At 42.4% G+C, this 16235-nt stretch overlaps 1 protein-coding gene across 4 annotated transcripts in view; it reads left to right on the top strand.

Annotated features, from left to right (window-relative positions):
• Positions 1 to 15252, top strand: part of LOC119722656 (helicase with zinc finger domain 2-like) — a 56051-nt gene extending 40799 nt beyond the window's left edge. For all 4 annotated transcript variants that reach the window (XM_038192890.1, XM_038192888.1, XM_038192889.1 and 1 more), the window contains exons 27-40: positions 1216 to 1323; positions 2061 to 2136; positions 2298 to 2578; positions 2712 to 6757; positions 7039 to 7136; positions 7497 to 7646; positions 8311 to 8448; positions 8566 to 8855; positions 9961 to 10157; positions 10672 to 10774; positions 11195 to 11425; positions 11954 to 12110; positions 12463 to 12630; positions 13812 to 15252. In XM_038192890.1, coding sequence (XP_038048818.1) covers positions 1216 to 1323; positions 2061 to 2136; positions 2298 to 2578; positions 2712 to 6757; positions 7039 to 7136; positions 7497 to 7646; positions 8311 to 8448; positions 8566 to 8855; positions 9961 to 10157; positions 10672 to 10774; positions 11195 to 11425; positions 11954 to 12110; positions 12463 to 12630; positions 13812 to 13918 — 6150 coding nt within the window. In that variant the 3' untranslated portion in view covers positions 13919 to 15252. The remainder of the gene's footprint in view (positions 1 to 1215; positions 1324 to 2060; positions 2137 to 2297; positions 2579 to 2711; positions 6758 to 7038; positions 7137 to 7496; positions 7647 to 8310; positions 8449 to 8565; positions 8856 to 9960; positions 10158 to 10671; positions 10775 to 11194; positions 11426 to 11953; positions 12111 to 12462; positions 12631 to 13811) is intronic.
• Positions 15253 to 16235: the final 983 nt, after the last annotated feature.

The raw sequence follows: 16235 nt of genomic DNA, 5'->3' as shown, positions 1-16235 counted from the left end.
AAATCAGACTTGACTACATTCCATCTCATTGGCACACCACTCAAATGAAAGATCTTGTTGTCCCCTTTAATTTGACACCACATAATGTTGTGATGCTCGTAGTTTGGAAGATTTCAATATTTTCCACCTACCAGCCTTTTCACGTGAGTGTGGAATTGCCCGTATGGGGGAGTGATGAGTTGAAATAACTTTTTTTAATTTTCTTAAAGTTTTGTACCAGTTGCACCAAAAAGTTTGTCAAGCTTTTTCAGGAGGTACTAAATATTGGATTGAAGGCTTCATTCTGTAGAGCCTGTCGGATTTGTATCCCCCTGGCTGTAAGCCGGAGGGGGATATTGCGATAGCGTGTTCCTTCTGTCTGTACGTATGTGCCTGTTTATAGTGTAAATGGAGGACACACACGTGCAACATCATCGATAAATCGAGGACAGCAACCAAATCTAGGACAAACCAAATCGAGGACTCCTCGGTTGGAAAACGTGTACAAAACCAATGGGAGCTGTTGCGAAAAAGTTAAGGTATATACAAAGGAAAAGGGAAGATCCTTGATTTACACCATAAATGGATGAGTTTGTTTACGGTGTAAATCGAGGACACACATATGCAACATCATCGGTGAATCGAGGACAGGGAACAAATCGAGGACGACCTCAATTAGAAAACGTGTACAAAACTAATGAGAGCTGTTGCGAAAAAAGAAAAGGGAAGAGGAACAAAAGGAAATCCTCTATTTACACCATAAACAAAAGTGTGTGTGTCTATCTGTGTGTCTGTGCGTTATGTTTTGGTTCGGTTAACTCTTTTCAGCATGATAACTTGAGAAATACTTTTACTTAGGAACTTGAAATTTGGTTTGTGGGTTGTTCTTGGAAGTGTTAAGAACCCTATTGCTTTTGAGGCCGACAGTTCAAAGGTCAAGGTCACTAATGCTAAAACAATACAAATGTTGTCAGCGCGATAACTTAAAAAATACTTTACTGAGGAACTTCAAATTTGGTTTGTCATGTTTGTTGGTTGCTCTTTGTATTCTTAAGAAGCCTATTGATTTTGGGACCGACGAGTCAGAGGTCAAGTTCACCACTGCTTAAAGAAATCTTCCATTTTGGTTAGGGACACTGACAAGTATCTGTACTAACTGACTGTATAAAAACTGCCAGCATGCCAGGGGGATCCCACAAGTTTTACTTGCAGTATTTTTTACTCTGACATTACCAGGTTCTTGAGATAGTTTTCCGTGCGGAAGAGCTGTGTCGCAAGTGGCCTGAGAAGTGGGGCAAGTTCAACAAAAACAGCATAGGCATCATTTCCCCATACTCCATGCAGGTAGAAATAAATCTTCAAATGTAAATATTTTAAACATCTGTTGTATCAATGGGTTTTTTTTATTAGAATTTCGAGACTTTTCTGTTCAGACGATCAGATGGTCAATTAACATGAATTTGAAAAAAAAAAAATAGAGGAAATGTCTCACTGTGGTTGTTAATTGTTTTTTCGTCGGTATATTTAAATCAATAGTTCAGTATAAAGGGAATGTACAACATTTGCAAGCCAACCAAATTATCAAAAACTACCAAATTATCACAAAACACCTTACTGGACTATTAGTGAATGACAGTCTAAAGCAACATGTAAAATCATGGCACCTGGTGTGCTGACATTTTCAAGAAAAGTGTTAATTTTGAATCAATTACCAACGCTGGTAGGCAAGTACTGCTCCCGACTTATCATATTTAGTTAGGCCGCATTTTCTTTGCAATCGATTAAACTCCTGTGAACGGGTACAAGCTAGCTAGCCTGATTCCATGACTTGACACTTTGCCGACATCTATAAATTGCTCAGTTTCTTCTTAAATGGGGTCGGGAACCATACTATAAGAGCATGATTGTTTTTCTGGTTTTTTTCCAGCATCTATGATCCCAAAAAATCAAACAAGTCAGTGCTACAATATTTGCTATAACATGCTAACTGCCCAAATCCATGAATTTCTGAAAATTACAGCAAAACATATGTTGTGCATCAAAAACAACCTTGTAACTATCAATGTTTTCAATGCTTTTAGGTGCGTCAGATTCGCTTTGAAATGCGTCGAAGAGGCCTCGGGGACATTGATGTGGAAACAGTAGAGAATGTGCAAGGTAAAGTCCCTCTGTCCAAATTTGTAAATGAAAGATTGTTACAGAATTTGATAATTTGGCCTGGCCACCAGTTTTATTTAGTGGTTTGATTCTAATGTTAAGTTAAGATTTTTGAAGAGCACTTGGTTAACAACGTTCAATTTTGATACATTACCCTCTAGGAAAGCAGTTCCGTGCTCTTCTGATCAGCACTGTTCGCACTCGTAGCACCCTGACACGATCTCGCCTAACAGCAGCCTCTCAAGTTGGGTCCTCCAATCAACAAGATGAGGAGTTCTACTACGGGTTCTTGTCCGACCACAAGCTTCTCAACACAGCACTGACCCGGGCGCAGTCCCTTGTCATTGTAGCTGGTGATCCAATCACTCTCTGCTCTGAGGGGCAGTGTGCCACTACCTGGAAGGCCTTCCTTAAAGACTGCGAGAAAAACAACAGCTTGCAGGTACGGGCTTCCGAAGAACTAACATAAATAACTTATCAAAAGCTCCAAAGAGTGCATAGATGCTTAGGCCTCTGATCAAATCACAGAGAGCCCTGAAGTGAGTTTTATGTTCAATCTTGTTCTGTCTTTGCAGGGCACCACAATGGAAGAAATTCGTCAAGAGGTAGAGGCTGCCAAGCATCGCCTGAATCCCTTTGCTAAGTCTTTCCAGCCGTCAGCATCTAGGAACCAAACATCTCCTCCCAGGAATGAGCCAGGTCAAGGCAAACAAGCAGGGAATTGGCAAGAGGCAGGCCTTATCAAGATGCCAGCGGGACAAAATCCTTGGAAGGTTCCACCAAAGAATCCTAGTGCAGGATCGAACTTGTCAGTCCCAGGAATAACGAGGCAGAGCAGTGATGAATTTCCTGCACTCAGATCTTCAAGTATAAGTAACAGTATGCCAGGCGACCAGGATGGCCAGTCAGATGAGAACTCATGGTCGGCAGATGAGGAAGACATTGATCTAGAAGATGCCATCTTGCAAGAGTTGCACAGACAAGTCCTGGAAGATCGTGGAGAGCTGGAGGTAGCAGACCACGATTCAGGCTTAGATTCTGAGGCAGCTGTTGTTTCTGGAAGTGAAAATGACATTCAAGAGGTTGCACAGGATGAGTTTATGCTGAGGGCAAAACATCAGCAGGAAACCAAACCTTTCATGGACAGGGATTCTATGATAGCCAGTCACCTACCGGTATCTGATGGTTCCACCAAACGCAATAACCTCACTGATAAAATGAATGCATCTAGAAAATTGCGTAATGTCCGCATGGTTGAAGGGAGAGGTCACATCCTCCTGATTGAGGATAAACGTGACCGTTCACGTCTTGAAGGAGTTGACACCTTTGAAGAGTATGATTCAGATGAAGATGTAGAAGAGGATGAATTGGATGAAACTGTGCAACAGGAAAATCTAGAACGTGTTGGACAGGAGCCAGATCGATACAAAATCTGCTCATTTCATTTTGATTTGAGCGGACACACCTATGCCCTACCAAAGGATGAAGACTCCTCCTTGAAGATCTTGATCACCAGCAAGAGGAAGCGAGGCAAAGCTCTTAACCTGGATGAAATCATCGTTGAAATTCTTGAAGACATAGACGAACTGGAGAATGCCGTAGGATATGGAGCTCAAGATACTGTTGAAGAAAAGAAGACCTATGGAAAAGTCATATGCGTCCTGAAACGTGCAGTAAATCCCTATCTCAAGAAAATTGTGTGCACCATCGATAGGTTTACAGATAACCTGATGGTTCCAATTGACAGAAAATTCCCAAAGATCTTTGCCTACTCTCGTAAAGATGAGGGACAGAAGCCAAAGACCAAGTCGAAGAAGAACCAAGTTCCAGAAGTCTCAAAGGTGTCTATTTACAACATCTGCAGGGCATCTGACCAGGGCTTCCAGTTTCAGAGAAATGTTGAAGTTTCTCGTAAGGACCGCCCAAACAAGCTGTTTGTGGTGCAGTATCTGAAATGGCATGCAAAGACACCCTATCCTGTGGGCATCATCACTGAGGAACTGCCACCTGGAGATACCAAGGAAGATGGGCTTCGCATCCTCAAGCTTGTCCATGGCATCCGGGAGAGGTGGAAACACTCTATCGTGGATGAGATTGCTGATGCTTTCCCCGAAGACTGGGAGATTCCAAAGGAAGTGATCAAGTCTCGGTATGATGCCAGAAGTCGGGTTGTTTTCACCATTGATCCCCCAGAATCCCAAGACCTGGACGATGCTCTAAGTATCGACATGGTGGAAGATAACTACTTCATTGGCATCCACATCGCCGATGTTAGTTACTTTGTCAAGAAGGGTTCAGCTTTGGATGATGAAGCAAAAGAAAGAGCAACCTCCTTCTATCCTTCCTTTGCCAAGCCAGTCAACATGCTGCCGCCGCAGTTGAGTAACAAGTTGTGCAGTTTGCTCCCCGAACAAGACAGGCTGACAATCTCAGTCTTTGTCACCCTGGATGAAAATGGAGAAGTTGTTGGTAATGTCAACATTGTGCGGTCTGTGATTCGATCACGTATCCAGCTTTCATATGATGCTGCGGAGAATATTATCAAGATGACTGATGAGACTGAGCAAAACAGTAATGCTACCATCCAGGAAAAGATCATGACATTGAGCAAGCTTGCCAAGGAACGCAGGAGAATTCGTCTTGGGGCAGGCCGCTTTGCTTTCTCTCATGATGCTGAAGAGGAGGAGGCCCCCCATCCGCTGGCACATTCTCTTGTTGAAGAAATGATGCTTCTTGCAAATGAAGCTGTGGCACGCTTTCTGATGATGAAGTATCCAAAGTGTACACCGCTACGGCGACAGCTACCTCCTGGTGAAGAGGAAGTCAAGAAATGGTTTGACAAGCATGGCAAAGATGTTCCCAACAGTGTAGATCTGCAGTCGAGACCTTCCCTGCAGGAGCTTGAAACAGAAGAAGAGAGTGATGTTCATGTCCTAAGAGAGACTTGGCACAAGCTGAAAGCTGCAGTGGAAGATGAGGAACAAAATGACTTGACAAGGATCACAGACATCATCTGCAGTGATGAGAATCATCCTCAGTTGGCTGTTGCTCTTTCCACCTTTTTTCGTATCCAAGAACGATCAGCTTACATCAGCTCTGGAGACCACCCAAGTGAAGTTGCAAAGAGGCATCATACACTGGGCATGCCATCCTATACTCATTTCACATCTCCAATCCGCCGTTTTCTTGACCTAGTTGTGCATCGCATGTTGATAGCTTCACTGGAGAACATTCAAGCCCAAAATGGAGACGGCTCATTGGTGGCACCCTACACATCTGCTGAGTTGGCCGAGATCTGCCATCACTGCACCAACCAAGCCATTAATTGCCAGGATTTTGACAAAAAGACACATGCCTTCCAGCTTGCCCTGAAGCTCAAGGAAGCCCCTGAACCGACTCTAGCATTTGTGGTCAGCACCTCTGATGCTGGCCTTGGATTGCTGTTCCCTTACCGTCGTTTCATTCCTTCTAGGTCACACAGTATTCCTCTGCGACTCCTGAAACCAATCCAAAAGCCAGTGATAGAGGGAGATGCCAGCTTGGAGCTGGTATGGAAGCACCGAATATATGACATCAGTGGAACCCCAAGCCCAGTGCACGTACAGCCAAACTCCGAGTTCAGGCTTGACACAAGGAAGTTCATCATTCAGATCTCTGCAAACCAGTGGCAGGAGATCATAACAGGGATCAAGACAGAAGATATCTATCAGATCAGGACTGCTGTCATGGTTGCAACAGATGAACAAGAGCGCAGAGAACAAGATGAAGAAGCAAGACGGAAACAGAAACGTAATCCTGATGTTCCCTACAACTTGCCCCTGAGAGAGGTGACCTGTGAGAGGTCAGATCCCAAAAAACCATCTCTCTTCATTAACTTCAAGCGGAACTTTGATCTTGGTGATGTAGTTCAAGTCCAGCTTCATGCTTCTACACAGATGGGCTTGCTAGCACCAACAGTCCAGCTTTTTGGCCTCACGCCAAAGTTTCATCTCTGCACAGAGCACCGTAAGGAGGCAATCACAAGCTTTGCTGAAGTCGCAACACATCGTCCAGTTGGTATGAGGAATATCAGCTCTTACAAGAAAGTGTGGCTTCCCATCATTGAGATGTTAACAGCTCATAATGCTGTCCAGAGCGATGAGACCATCATCATCCACAGTGTCAAGATCCGCTGGGACCGTACATTCAACCAAGACACAAACAGCTATGACTACTCTGGATTTTTTACTGTCCGGGAAGACTACTGCGATGACCACCACATCAGGTTCAGCCACCCTCCTAAGATCAATAAGAATGAGAAATCTGAAGCTTGTGATGATCCGGAGGCACACCTGGACTATCTCTGCATCCGCTATGGTGGCCTGACAGTGACCAGTAATACACAGCTCCGTCTCCGAGAGATGGACTGCAAACCACGCGCGATGCGGCCAACATCCAACGTCCATCCGGGCAAGATGACCTTTGTGTTACATGCTGCCACTGTTGATGTGACCAAAGACAAAGGAATGGTCGTGGTGCAGGTGACAGGGACACAGTTCTCGTCACCATTTCCTGATGTCCTGCTGTCATCGGATCCCCCATCCTGCACTGTGGAGTTGGTGCCCAAAACGCAACCAGACAGGTGGGTTACTTTTGGAGAAAAGTTCTCCAAACCAACAGATACTGTGCACTTAGCCCTCTCTGAGAGTTTCAAATTAAAAAGCCGTACTTAACTTCCAGATCAATTAGTTCAAGCCTCTGTATTTGGCAAACCTCAGGTCCTACTCGTTTATTAACTTAGAATGCTTTTCCCCCAAATAAATTTAAAACAAATTGTAAATGCTACTGGAATTTGATGGTATGCAAAAATGAAGAGGTAATGCTACATGATCCAATCTCATTTGACGTTAATTTTTGCTGCAGGCGGCTTGAGAATGCAGTGAGGAGGCTGGATAGTGACCGAGTGTCACCCCTCATCCGAGACATCTGTCTGTTGCAGAAACCAAGAGCAAACCAAGATGGTGGGTAGTCATTGGATTGGTTCTGGTTTATTCTGTTTATGGTATAGTGCACTGTCAATGCTCAAAGTTGGACAAAAAGCAATAAATGCTCATTTGTGACAGGAATCAGCTAAATTTTTGAGGACCAAAATGTATACCCTGAGGTTACTTTCCTCGACAACTTCAACTTTGTAAGGTACAGTTTTGTGCTCTTAAAAGACATTGTTCGTCTTGATGCTCTTTCCAACTATGATCATTTTGTGGGAAACGAGAGCCTAAACAGAGCAGCTGATTGAGAGCAGTAGCCGATAATTAATATCTTCCAAAGCCTCTGAGTCGCCCAATTACAACTTTGCAACCCTTTCTGATTGATCCTTGCAGACCCCTTCAGCAAGTTACTGCCAGCCCTGTCGCAGAGGATTCGCTCGTTTGAGATTCCCAACTCACCCTTTGCCAAGCCCAATGCCTCTCAGAGTGCAGCATTGCGCCAGGCTGTAGCACAGCCATTCACCGTCATCCAGGGACCACCAGGTAGAGTCTGTACTTTCTGTGGAAAAGTTTTCTTGGACGGAAAAGTATTTATCAGTTTCCACTGAGAGCAACTACATAATAACAATATAACATATAACATACCAACCCTGCCGCCAAATTCAAGAACGAGTTGGTAACTTACGCTGTGCACAGGATTTGCGTATTGTATTTGTTCGCAGTAGCGGAATAAATCCGTGAATGGGTGTGCACAAGAGTTGACAGGGCGCACACATGCACACGGTTGCTATTGTCCATTGATTCAGTGCGTGACGTTGCGTAGCTGCAATCAGCTGAATGAGAACGTGTTGCGGATGCTGATTTCAGGCGCAATTCAAAATATGACACTGATCCTAGAATATTGTTTTCTCGGAATACACGGCATTCCCTGAGCTAAAACTTCATCAGGTTAGTTGTTAAGGGCCCTTCTTTAGATTTTGACCACTTTTGTTGCTTCAAAACACATGCACAAGTGACAAATGATCTACCCTACCTTGAATTCACATCTTCAGAATCGGTTCAGTGTGACACTTGAACCTAAGTCTGAAATTTGTGTTACTTGTGTAAATTTAACTTTGCTCGTGATCCTGGCTACTGACTCTGGCCAGACAACAGTACTTGTCTCGATGCTCAGTCTTTTTCCAAACTTTGTTTTTCTTCAATCCAGGCACAGGAAAGACCATCACTGGTGCCCACCTGGCTCATTTCTTCACTGTTATGAACAAGGGACTACCACCATCGGGCAAGGGACCACCTCAGGTTCTGTACTGCGGACCATCTAACAAGTCTGTTGATGTCATATCAAGTAGGTTCCCAATACTGTGCCTGCTTACACTGTCTAAGGTATTTATTTATAAATTTCAAATATGTTTAATACCGTTTTGAAATGTAATGGAATGTGTAATTGTTTGTTTATGTGCAGCCTACCTCCAGAAGCTAAACGCTAAGGTCGTTCGTGTCTACAGCGAGACCATCGAGAGGAAAGACTATCCTATCCCTGGTGAGCCAGGAAGCACACGCAAGACGGGCAACTCCAGAGATGCCAGCATGGACCCTCAGCTTAAGGGGATCTCTCTCCATCACCTCATCCGTCAGAAGACCAACACTCGCTGCCAGAACATCCTGAAATGGGAGCAGATGTTCCGCAGCGAGGGCTATGTGCTCAAGACCAGTCATGTCAAGGCCTACAAGCATGAAATCTCCAAAGCAGAGGTGAGGCAACTGGTCTAGCTATTCACAAGACCAACGACCTCACCAAGCCTACCTAAGCATGGCGCTCTCCTCCATGCTTACTGAAAGTTGAGGAAAAAAACAGCCCAACACATTTGAAAATTATGTGCTACAGTGAACATAAGCTGTGCCATGCTGAAAGCCATGTCAGATCATTTGGAAAATTACCTGCCGATTTAATGACAGAAACCCTCCTCAAAGTGAAGATAGGACTGGTATCAAATACCCTGGGAAATTATTCTCCCTGAGATTCCCCAGGGCCCCCAGGGAGAACAGTTGTGAGATAACTGATGGGGCTATCCTGGTAAAATAAAATGATACATACTAAAGATCATTTAGTATCGTTTAATTGAAAATCAACGTTCAAGGTGGTTACAAATACGGGTGCACGCGGACACACTTATTTTATGTGTGTAAGCAATGGTATCCAGTTATGAAACCAAACAAATCTGGTATACAATTTCTTTATTTTCTCCAAATGTATAGTATCCACATTAAAGCTAGACGTTCAACAGGTTTATAGTTGCTATGGTCCCTACCTAAGATTTTGAATAATGTTGTCGCTTAGTACAAACTGCCCTGCATGTCATCATTGTAACCTCCCTTACCAGCACAACAAATTTTCTACTGTTGTGCGAAATCACCATTTTGAATTCTCCCACCCTGTATGGGAAAATCCTTGTGAGGCCTCAACGCAAGAGCCCAGTGCGTACATGTTACCTTCCATGCTTAATGATTGGTTTGGTGTTTCAGTGCCAATTTCTACGAGCTGCTGAACACAGAAATTGCTTAGGCACAGAAAATACTTGCTTGGCAATCCCAGGTTACCAGCCAAATTGTCTTGTGGTGTATATTGCCTATAACCGGTACCCAGCTGATTTTTGCTTATAAATCTAGAAAATTTTGCTAAGGCTGCAGCCCCTTCCCATAGACCAGTGTGTAATTTCTAGCTGTAGCCATGTAATTGGGACGCAACCTCAGCAACATTTTCTTCATGAAATTCAGCCTTGGTGTCAGAATGGCTTTTCTGTTAACCTTTTTTTCTCTGATTCTGTCGTTTTATTTACATCAATTGATTTGATTGCAGGAGGAAGAACTGAAGAATTACCAGATCATTCTGTGTACATGCAATGCAGCGGGCAGCAAACGCATCAAAGAGCACACTAACATCGTCCAGTGTATCATTGATGAGGCTGGTATGTGCAACGAGCCGGAAACATTGATACCGCTAGTCAGCACCAACCCATGCCAAGTGGTGCTGATCGGGGACCATAAACAACTCAGGTGAGGAGGGACAGTGATAAAAGGGGTGGGGCATGGGTGGAGCTCAGACCCATGCCAAATAGATGTTTTTACGAGAGGGTACTTGTGGGGTTCTCGCACTAAGGAACAGAAGTCGGTCTTTGTCTAACCGTGCCCAACAGTGTAAATTCTAAAGAAGAGGGTTAAAGGGAGAACAATGCAAATACCCAAACCGCATCTGTAAAGTTGTGTGCATATGTGTATTTTTTTTGTGCAGAGTAAAATGAAATACTCATTTACTAGATGATTGTGCATTTCAGGTTTAGAATACAAATGCATATATATGCAAATAGCTGTCCCCAAATCAGACCAAATTTGGAGCTTTCTTTAAGTTTATGCACAATCATGAATATGTGCAGCAGACTTCATTGTGTAAGGAGAGTGAGTGCAGCTATGTATTGGAAATGTAGGTTTTAGAATTGCTAGAGTGCAGTGTGATCCTAATACAAGTCACTGGTAGAGTGTACTGATTTCTAACTGTGTGTTGCATACACAGGCCCATTATTCAGGAGAAGACGGCTCAAATTCTAGGCATGGAGATATCACTGCTGGAGAAATATGAGAAGAAAGCCCACATGCTGACCATGCAGTACAGAATGGTGAGTAAGGGTGTTTGGTCAATAAATAATGCAGTTTTTATAAAATGCATGTACTTCAATATTAATGGTCATTGGGCCCATAAAACATTCCAAAGACCCTCTAAACTTGGCGCAACCATTTCAGTGCGAAACAACTGAAATCAATCACAATAACCATGTCTGCACTCACAGGTACCCATTTACTCCTGGGTGGGGAGAAGCAATGAGTGACAAAGTGCCTTGCCCAAGGGCACACACACCACAATCTCAGGCTGCAGAATTACCCACAAACATGACACACCTTGAGTTCAGTTTTACAGACCACAAGGCCAGGGTGCTCTAAATTCCTTAGATGCCAACAATTCTTCTTATATCCCCTTTATGACTCATTCTTGATGTCACTATCTAAATGGTTCTGCCATGTTTCCTTTCTCTTGCCAGCACGAGGCCATCTGCGACTTTCCTTCCCACGCCTTCTACGATGGCAAACTGGAAACGGCGGATATTGTCAAACGTAGGCAGCCCCACCAGCAGGTGCAGGATATCTGGCCTGGGGGTAGGGCCTACCCCTTGGTCTTCTGTCACCTGTACGGTAAAGAAGAGACCCTGACAGTCAAGACGGCCGAGGGCAATGAACAGTCCAAGTCCAACCCTCAGGAAGTCAAGCACGTGGTAAGGACACTTCATTTACATTTCGCCAATCAAGTCAATCAACTAATATTTGGCTTCCAAGTTTGCATTCCAGCTTACCAGTACTTCCTCTTTATGCATGTCTGCTCTAAACTTGTTACATGTTCAGTGCACCATTGTGATTCATTTGCGGTGCTCAGTGGTCTTGTGTCAAACTGGAAGGCTGACAGGGAGTGGCGCCCCTTGTCTCAGTGTGATGACTGGCCAGTGTATTGAAAATAGGCTCCTAAGATGCCAAAACAGCTTAGGAATTGGTCTTGGAAAGCCCTAATTTTGTCCTGGAAAAGTTTAATATTGAATTTCATTTTTAAATTTCGGTGGGAATCCTGATAAGCTCTTATAGGGCTTAAGGTATAAACATGTTTATTTCTCTCTCTTTTGTTAATATTTCTTCTAGCTTAGTCTTGATAGACAAACTTCATTCACAATTTGTAGCTTAAAAGATAAGCGAAGTTGCATCATAGGATCCTTTAGTGATAGATGAAAATGCTACTGGGTTGTTCTCCCTAGGTACGGATGGCTACGTCCTTAGTGAGACGATATCAAATCAAACCCGAGGATATCGTCATCTTGTCACAGTACCGCCTCCAGTGTGCCGAGATCGAAGACGTGTTGAAGAGACACGGCGTGAAAGGTGTGTCAGTCAGGACTGTCATCACAAGCCAAGGTTGGTCCAAATCTTTCAAAGAGTTCCTTTCACTGCCAACAATCTGTGGAATTTCAATCATACTTTTCTGGATTTCCCATTGTTTCTTATAATATGGGTCATTCTATATTCTTTTCCCTGTCCCAATTATTTGAGGATTTTGTAGTTTGCCATTCAAATATCATTAAAAAATTACTTCCAACTATTTTTTATTTGTTGGGTTGGTGGTGTTTATTTATTCACTGATAAATAAAAAAAAACATAGAGTGCTTGGTTGGTTTCAGGTGCTAGAGTGAGTAATGGGCAACATGGTTTGAGGCAGTACAGTGAGATAAGAGTTCATATGTTTTTGAATATCAATTGTTTTCAACAGGAAGCGAGTGGGACTATGTGATCATGTCTACAGTGCGTTCCTTGCCGCGCATTGAGATTGAGGAAAAGGCGAGCGTTGGCTGGAAACAGAAGAACCTTGGTTTCATCATCGATGAAAATCAGATGAATGTCGCCCTCTCTAGAGCCAAGCGAGGCCTCATCGTCATTGGTAAGTTTTTACAGATTGGACAATTGGATAATAGATGCTTTCAAACCAAGTGGGGTTTTTTTTTGGGGGGGGGGGATATTTTAATCAAAATTGGCTTTTCCGCATTGTTGCAGAAAAGCCTTTGTTTTTGTTCTGATTTTGTTCTTTCCTGTTTTTTCTCATTTTGTTCTATCCCAAATCCCATAGACTATGTACATGTTTTATTCAGCTGGGCACTTTTGACCTAAAACAAAGTCCTATTCCGATAAAACTTAACTTAACTTAGGTATAGACCCCATAGTGAACTTGTGTCCTGCACAGTGATGTCCTGATGACGTTGTCACGGGTCACGTGATGTCATCTTTAAGGTGCATATTTTAAGATCCGATATCTACAGAACTGCAAGTCCAATTGGGTTGACACTTGGTATGTAGGTAGACCGGGATGTGTTCTAGGTAAAGTGGAGATGATGACATCATCAAAGGTCATGGGACGTCATCTTAAAGGTGCATATTGTAAAGTCCTATTTCTAGAGAACTACAAGTCTGATTTTGTTGTAACTTATCTGAACATAGATAGGGACGTATTATAAGCAAAATTTAAGATGACGTCATAATGATGTCATCATATGTCATTTGACGTCATCTTAAAGGTGATATTTTAAAGTTCTATATCTGGAGAACAAGAACTACTAATATGTCATGGAACTATGTTTGTGTACATATTAACTCCTAAAAAAATCATAATGCGGAAAAGCCCTACGATTTGTGCATCAAACAGACATAGATCTAGATTTATTCTTTTCTTGAAATGATAAGCGCACTGAACATTGTTTGACTGTATAATTATGACACTTCATACCCTTGTGGTCTTGTGGTTAGGGTGTGTGACTCGTGATCAGAGGGTCAGGGGGTTCAAATCCAGCTGCTGGTCATATGTTGTGTCCTTGGGCAAGCCACCTCTACCCTACTTGCCTCTCTCCACCCAGGAGTATAAATGGGTACCAACATTAGCTGGGGAGTAAACCTGCGATGGACTGGCATCCCATCCAGTGGGAACAGAAATATTCTCAGTTGTTTCATGCTAAAGAAACTGAGCCATATTTGCTTGTGACAGACTTTACTTACTATACATATTCATGAGCCATTCTGCGCATACCATTGGTCAATTTGGGTTTCTTTCCATTTCTGTCCCTGTCACAGGCAACCAGTACCTACTCCAGACTCATGAGAAGTGGAAAGAGTTGATAGACACGTATCGTCAACATCAAGCAGTTGTGGATGCTCGGAGTTTTTTGCTTTCTCGTTAACCATCACAAAATGTGAAATATATGCTTGCTTACGGAGGAATGAGCGATGTTAATCAACACGTTTGTCTTTGTGACTTGTTTTTCTGAAGTCTTTTATTTCATGATCTCACTTGATATAAGTTCACTGATTATAAACTGTATGCCTCAAAAATGTGATGCTTTACTCAGATATCTTTTACCCTGAGTCACTGACCTGAATTTTTATATTTTAGCGACATTCCAAGAGAAACAAAAATGGCATGGTTTAATTATAATGCAGATTGTAAAATTTTGATGATAAGATTTGCGAAGTCTGCATGGATCCATGTAGCTTGTGCCTAACGTTGTAAGAATTATGCATGTATGCTTGTATATTCTGAATACAGTACAGTGTTATAAGGTAATGGATTGATATGAATACTTGAATTTTCATATATATTCTAAACTGATCCGTAGAATTGACAAAAACAAACTAAGGATATTTGTTTTGTTTATTAAAGTAAGCAAATTTAACGTAAGCGTAGAATATTTAAATTCAGAATGAGTTTTAATTGCCAGCTTGATTATAGTAAACTTTAATATGTCTCTAAATACATGTTTAATGTCAAATTGAAGTACTTTGTGTAAGATTTTTGTTGCTTCATACTTTGCCTAGACTATATTTTTATATACACACAGATGCAGTGTAGTCGCCTTGAAATGGAGGAGAGTTTAAGATGTATGGTCAAAAGTCAAGATTGCATTCCAATTTCTTTTTTCATTTTGTAGCCACAGTGCCAAAACTTGAAAGACATGTTAGAAATTGCTGTGATTAAATCTGTACATAACTCTTAAATCTGAAAATGGGTTCTACAATCACTACAATACATGCTACATACAATTGCAATGATTTGAACATTCCCAATTGAAAAAAACCCATAAGTCTACCTTATCAATTGTCACCAACAAAAGGGATCAGAACCTTGTATGGGTTTGACTAAGTTTTATCTGAAATATGAAAAATACAGACTCGGGGGAAACAAAGCATTTTGTAATCCTGGAAATTGAGTAATTACGCGGGTGTCCTGAAGATTTCTTCAATTGATTTCATTTGTAGATTGTTCGGAGCATCGCTAAAAGCAATTTGACCGCCCAGGTTTTCTCACAAAATAAATACAACTTGGAAGTAGTAGTGGTAGTGAGCATAATGACAATGCTCAGCTTGTTAAACAAGTTAAATGTGTGTAATGTAAAACAAGTTTTTTGAAAGAAATATCAAATTATTATTTTTTGTAATGATGTTCACAATATTTTCTATTGTATACTGGATAAATGGGTCAATCTCAATGAATAAATAAAATCATCCTAAAACTTAGCATCAATGTCTTCTCAAATTATCTTTTCGTTTTCAATTACATGTTTGTTTTTAGGGTGAGAAATAAGTTTTGTTTTACCAAAACTGAGCTATGTATGAAAATTCTTTCATAAATACCTACGACGGTTTACCCATTCCTATTGGTCGAGAGCCTGTCACGTGGCCGGTCTTAAACGGATGATAAAGACCGGCTGGCTGATCTTAAACACTTTTCAAGTTTCACATGAAATTTGGACTCCTATGAAATCCAGTGTCATGCCGTTTTACTGGTTGAACGTTCACAATCCCCACGTTGGCATGCACAATATTACCAGCGACTCAGTATTATTGTCCTAAATTCACACTACTCTGGCACAGCATGAAGTAAAATTGTTGGTCTACATCACTCTACTTACCTGTAGAGCGAATACTACATATGCATTGTTCCCTATGCCGGCAGGCAATTTGCTAAGAGTTTCACACAATAGCGCCCTCACGTGTCCTACCCACGACGCCCTGTGACATGCGCACTACGTTAGCGTCCTCTTTTTCTCTTAGCCGCAGGCGAGGTATAACGTGGAATTTCAATCGACCTGAATTTCACTATTTTATTCGTACCTCTTTTGCTTGGAGAAAGCTATTTCGAAGAAATAAAGAGAAAGTGTTTATTGTAGAGTTGTTCTAGTGAAGTAATTTGAGTGAAGTGAAGTAAGAATGAGTAAATCTAGGAAGTTGGGGAGGACTGGGTGTGTCGATAATGGAGGGACGTACATCCCACCAGACAAGCCCGAGTTCTCGGGGGACTGCACCGGTGATGGTACGTCACCGCGGCAGCAGTCCCCTAGTCGGCCCCTTCAGCCAATGCCGGCTGTCGGAGCTGACGGACCCGTTGACCAAGCGGGGGGCCGTACAACCCCACCGTCTTCGGTCAATATTCACGGGTCCGCCCAACTGAAGGGGAAACGCACCGGCAAGACAAGGAAATTGTCTGACGCCGGGGCAGTA

This window comes from Patiria miniata, unplaced genomic scaffold (genome assembly GCF_015706575.1).
Source record: "Patiria miniata isolate m_02_andy unplaced genomic scaffold, ASM1570657v1 HiC_scaffold_16, whole genome shotgun sequence".
NCBI classification, from domain to species: domain Eukaryota; kingdom Metazoa; phylum Echinodermata; class Asteroidea; order Valvatida; family Asterinidae; genus Patiria; species Patiria miniata.
This window is presented reverse-complemented; position numbering and strand designations above follow the sequence as displayed.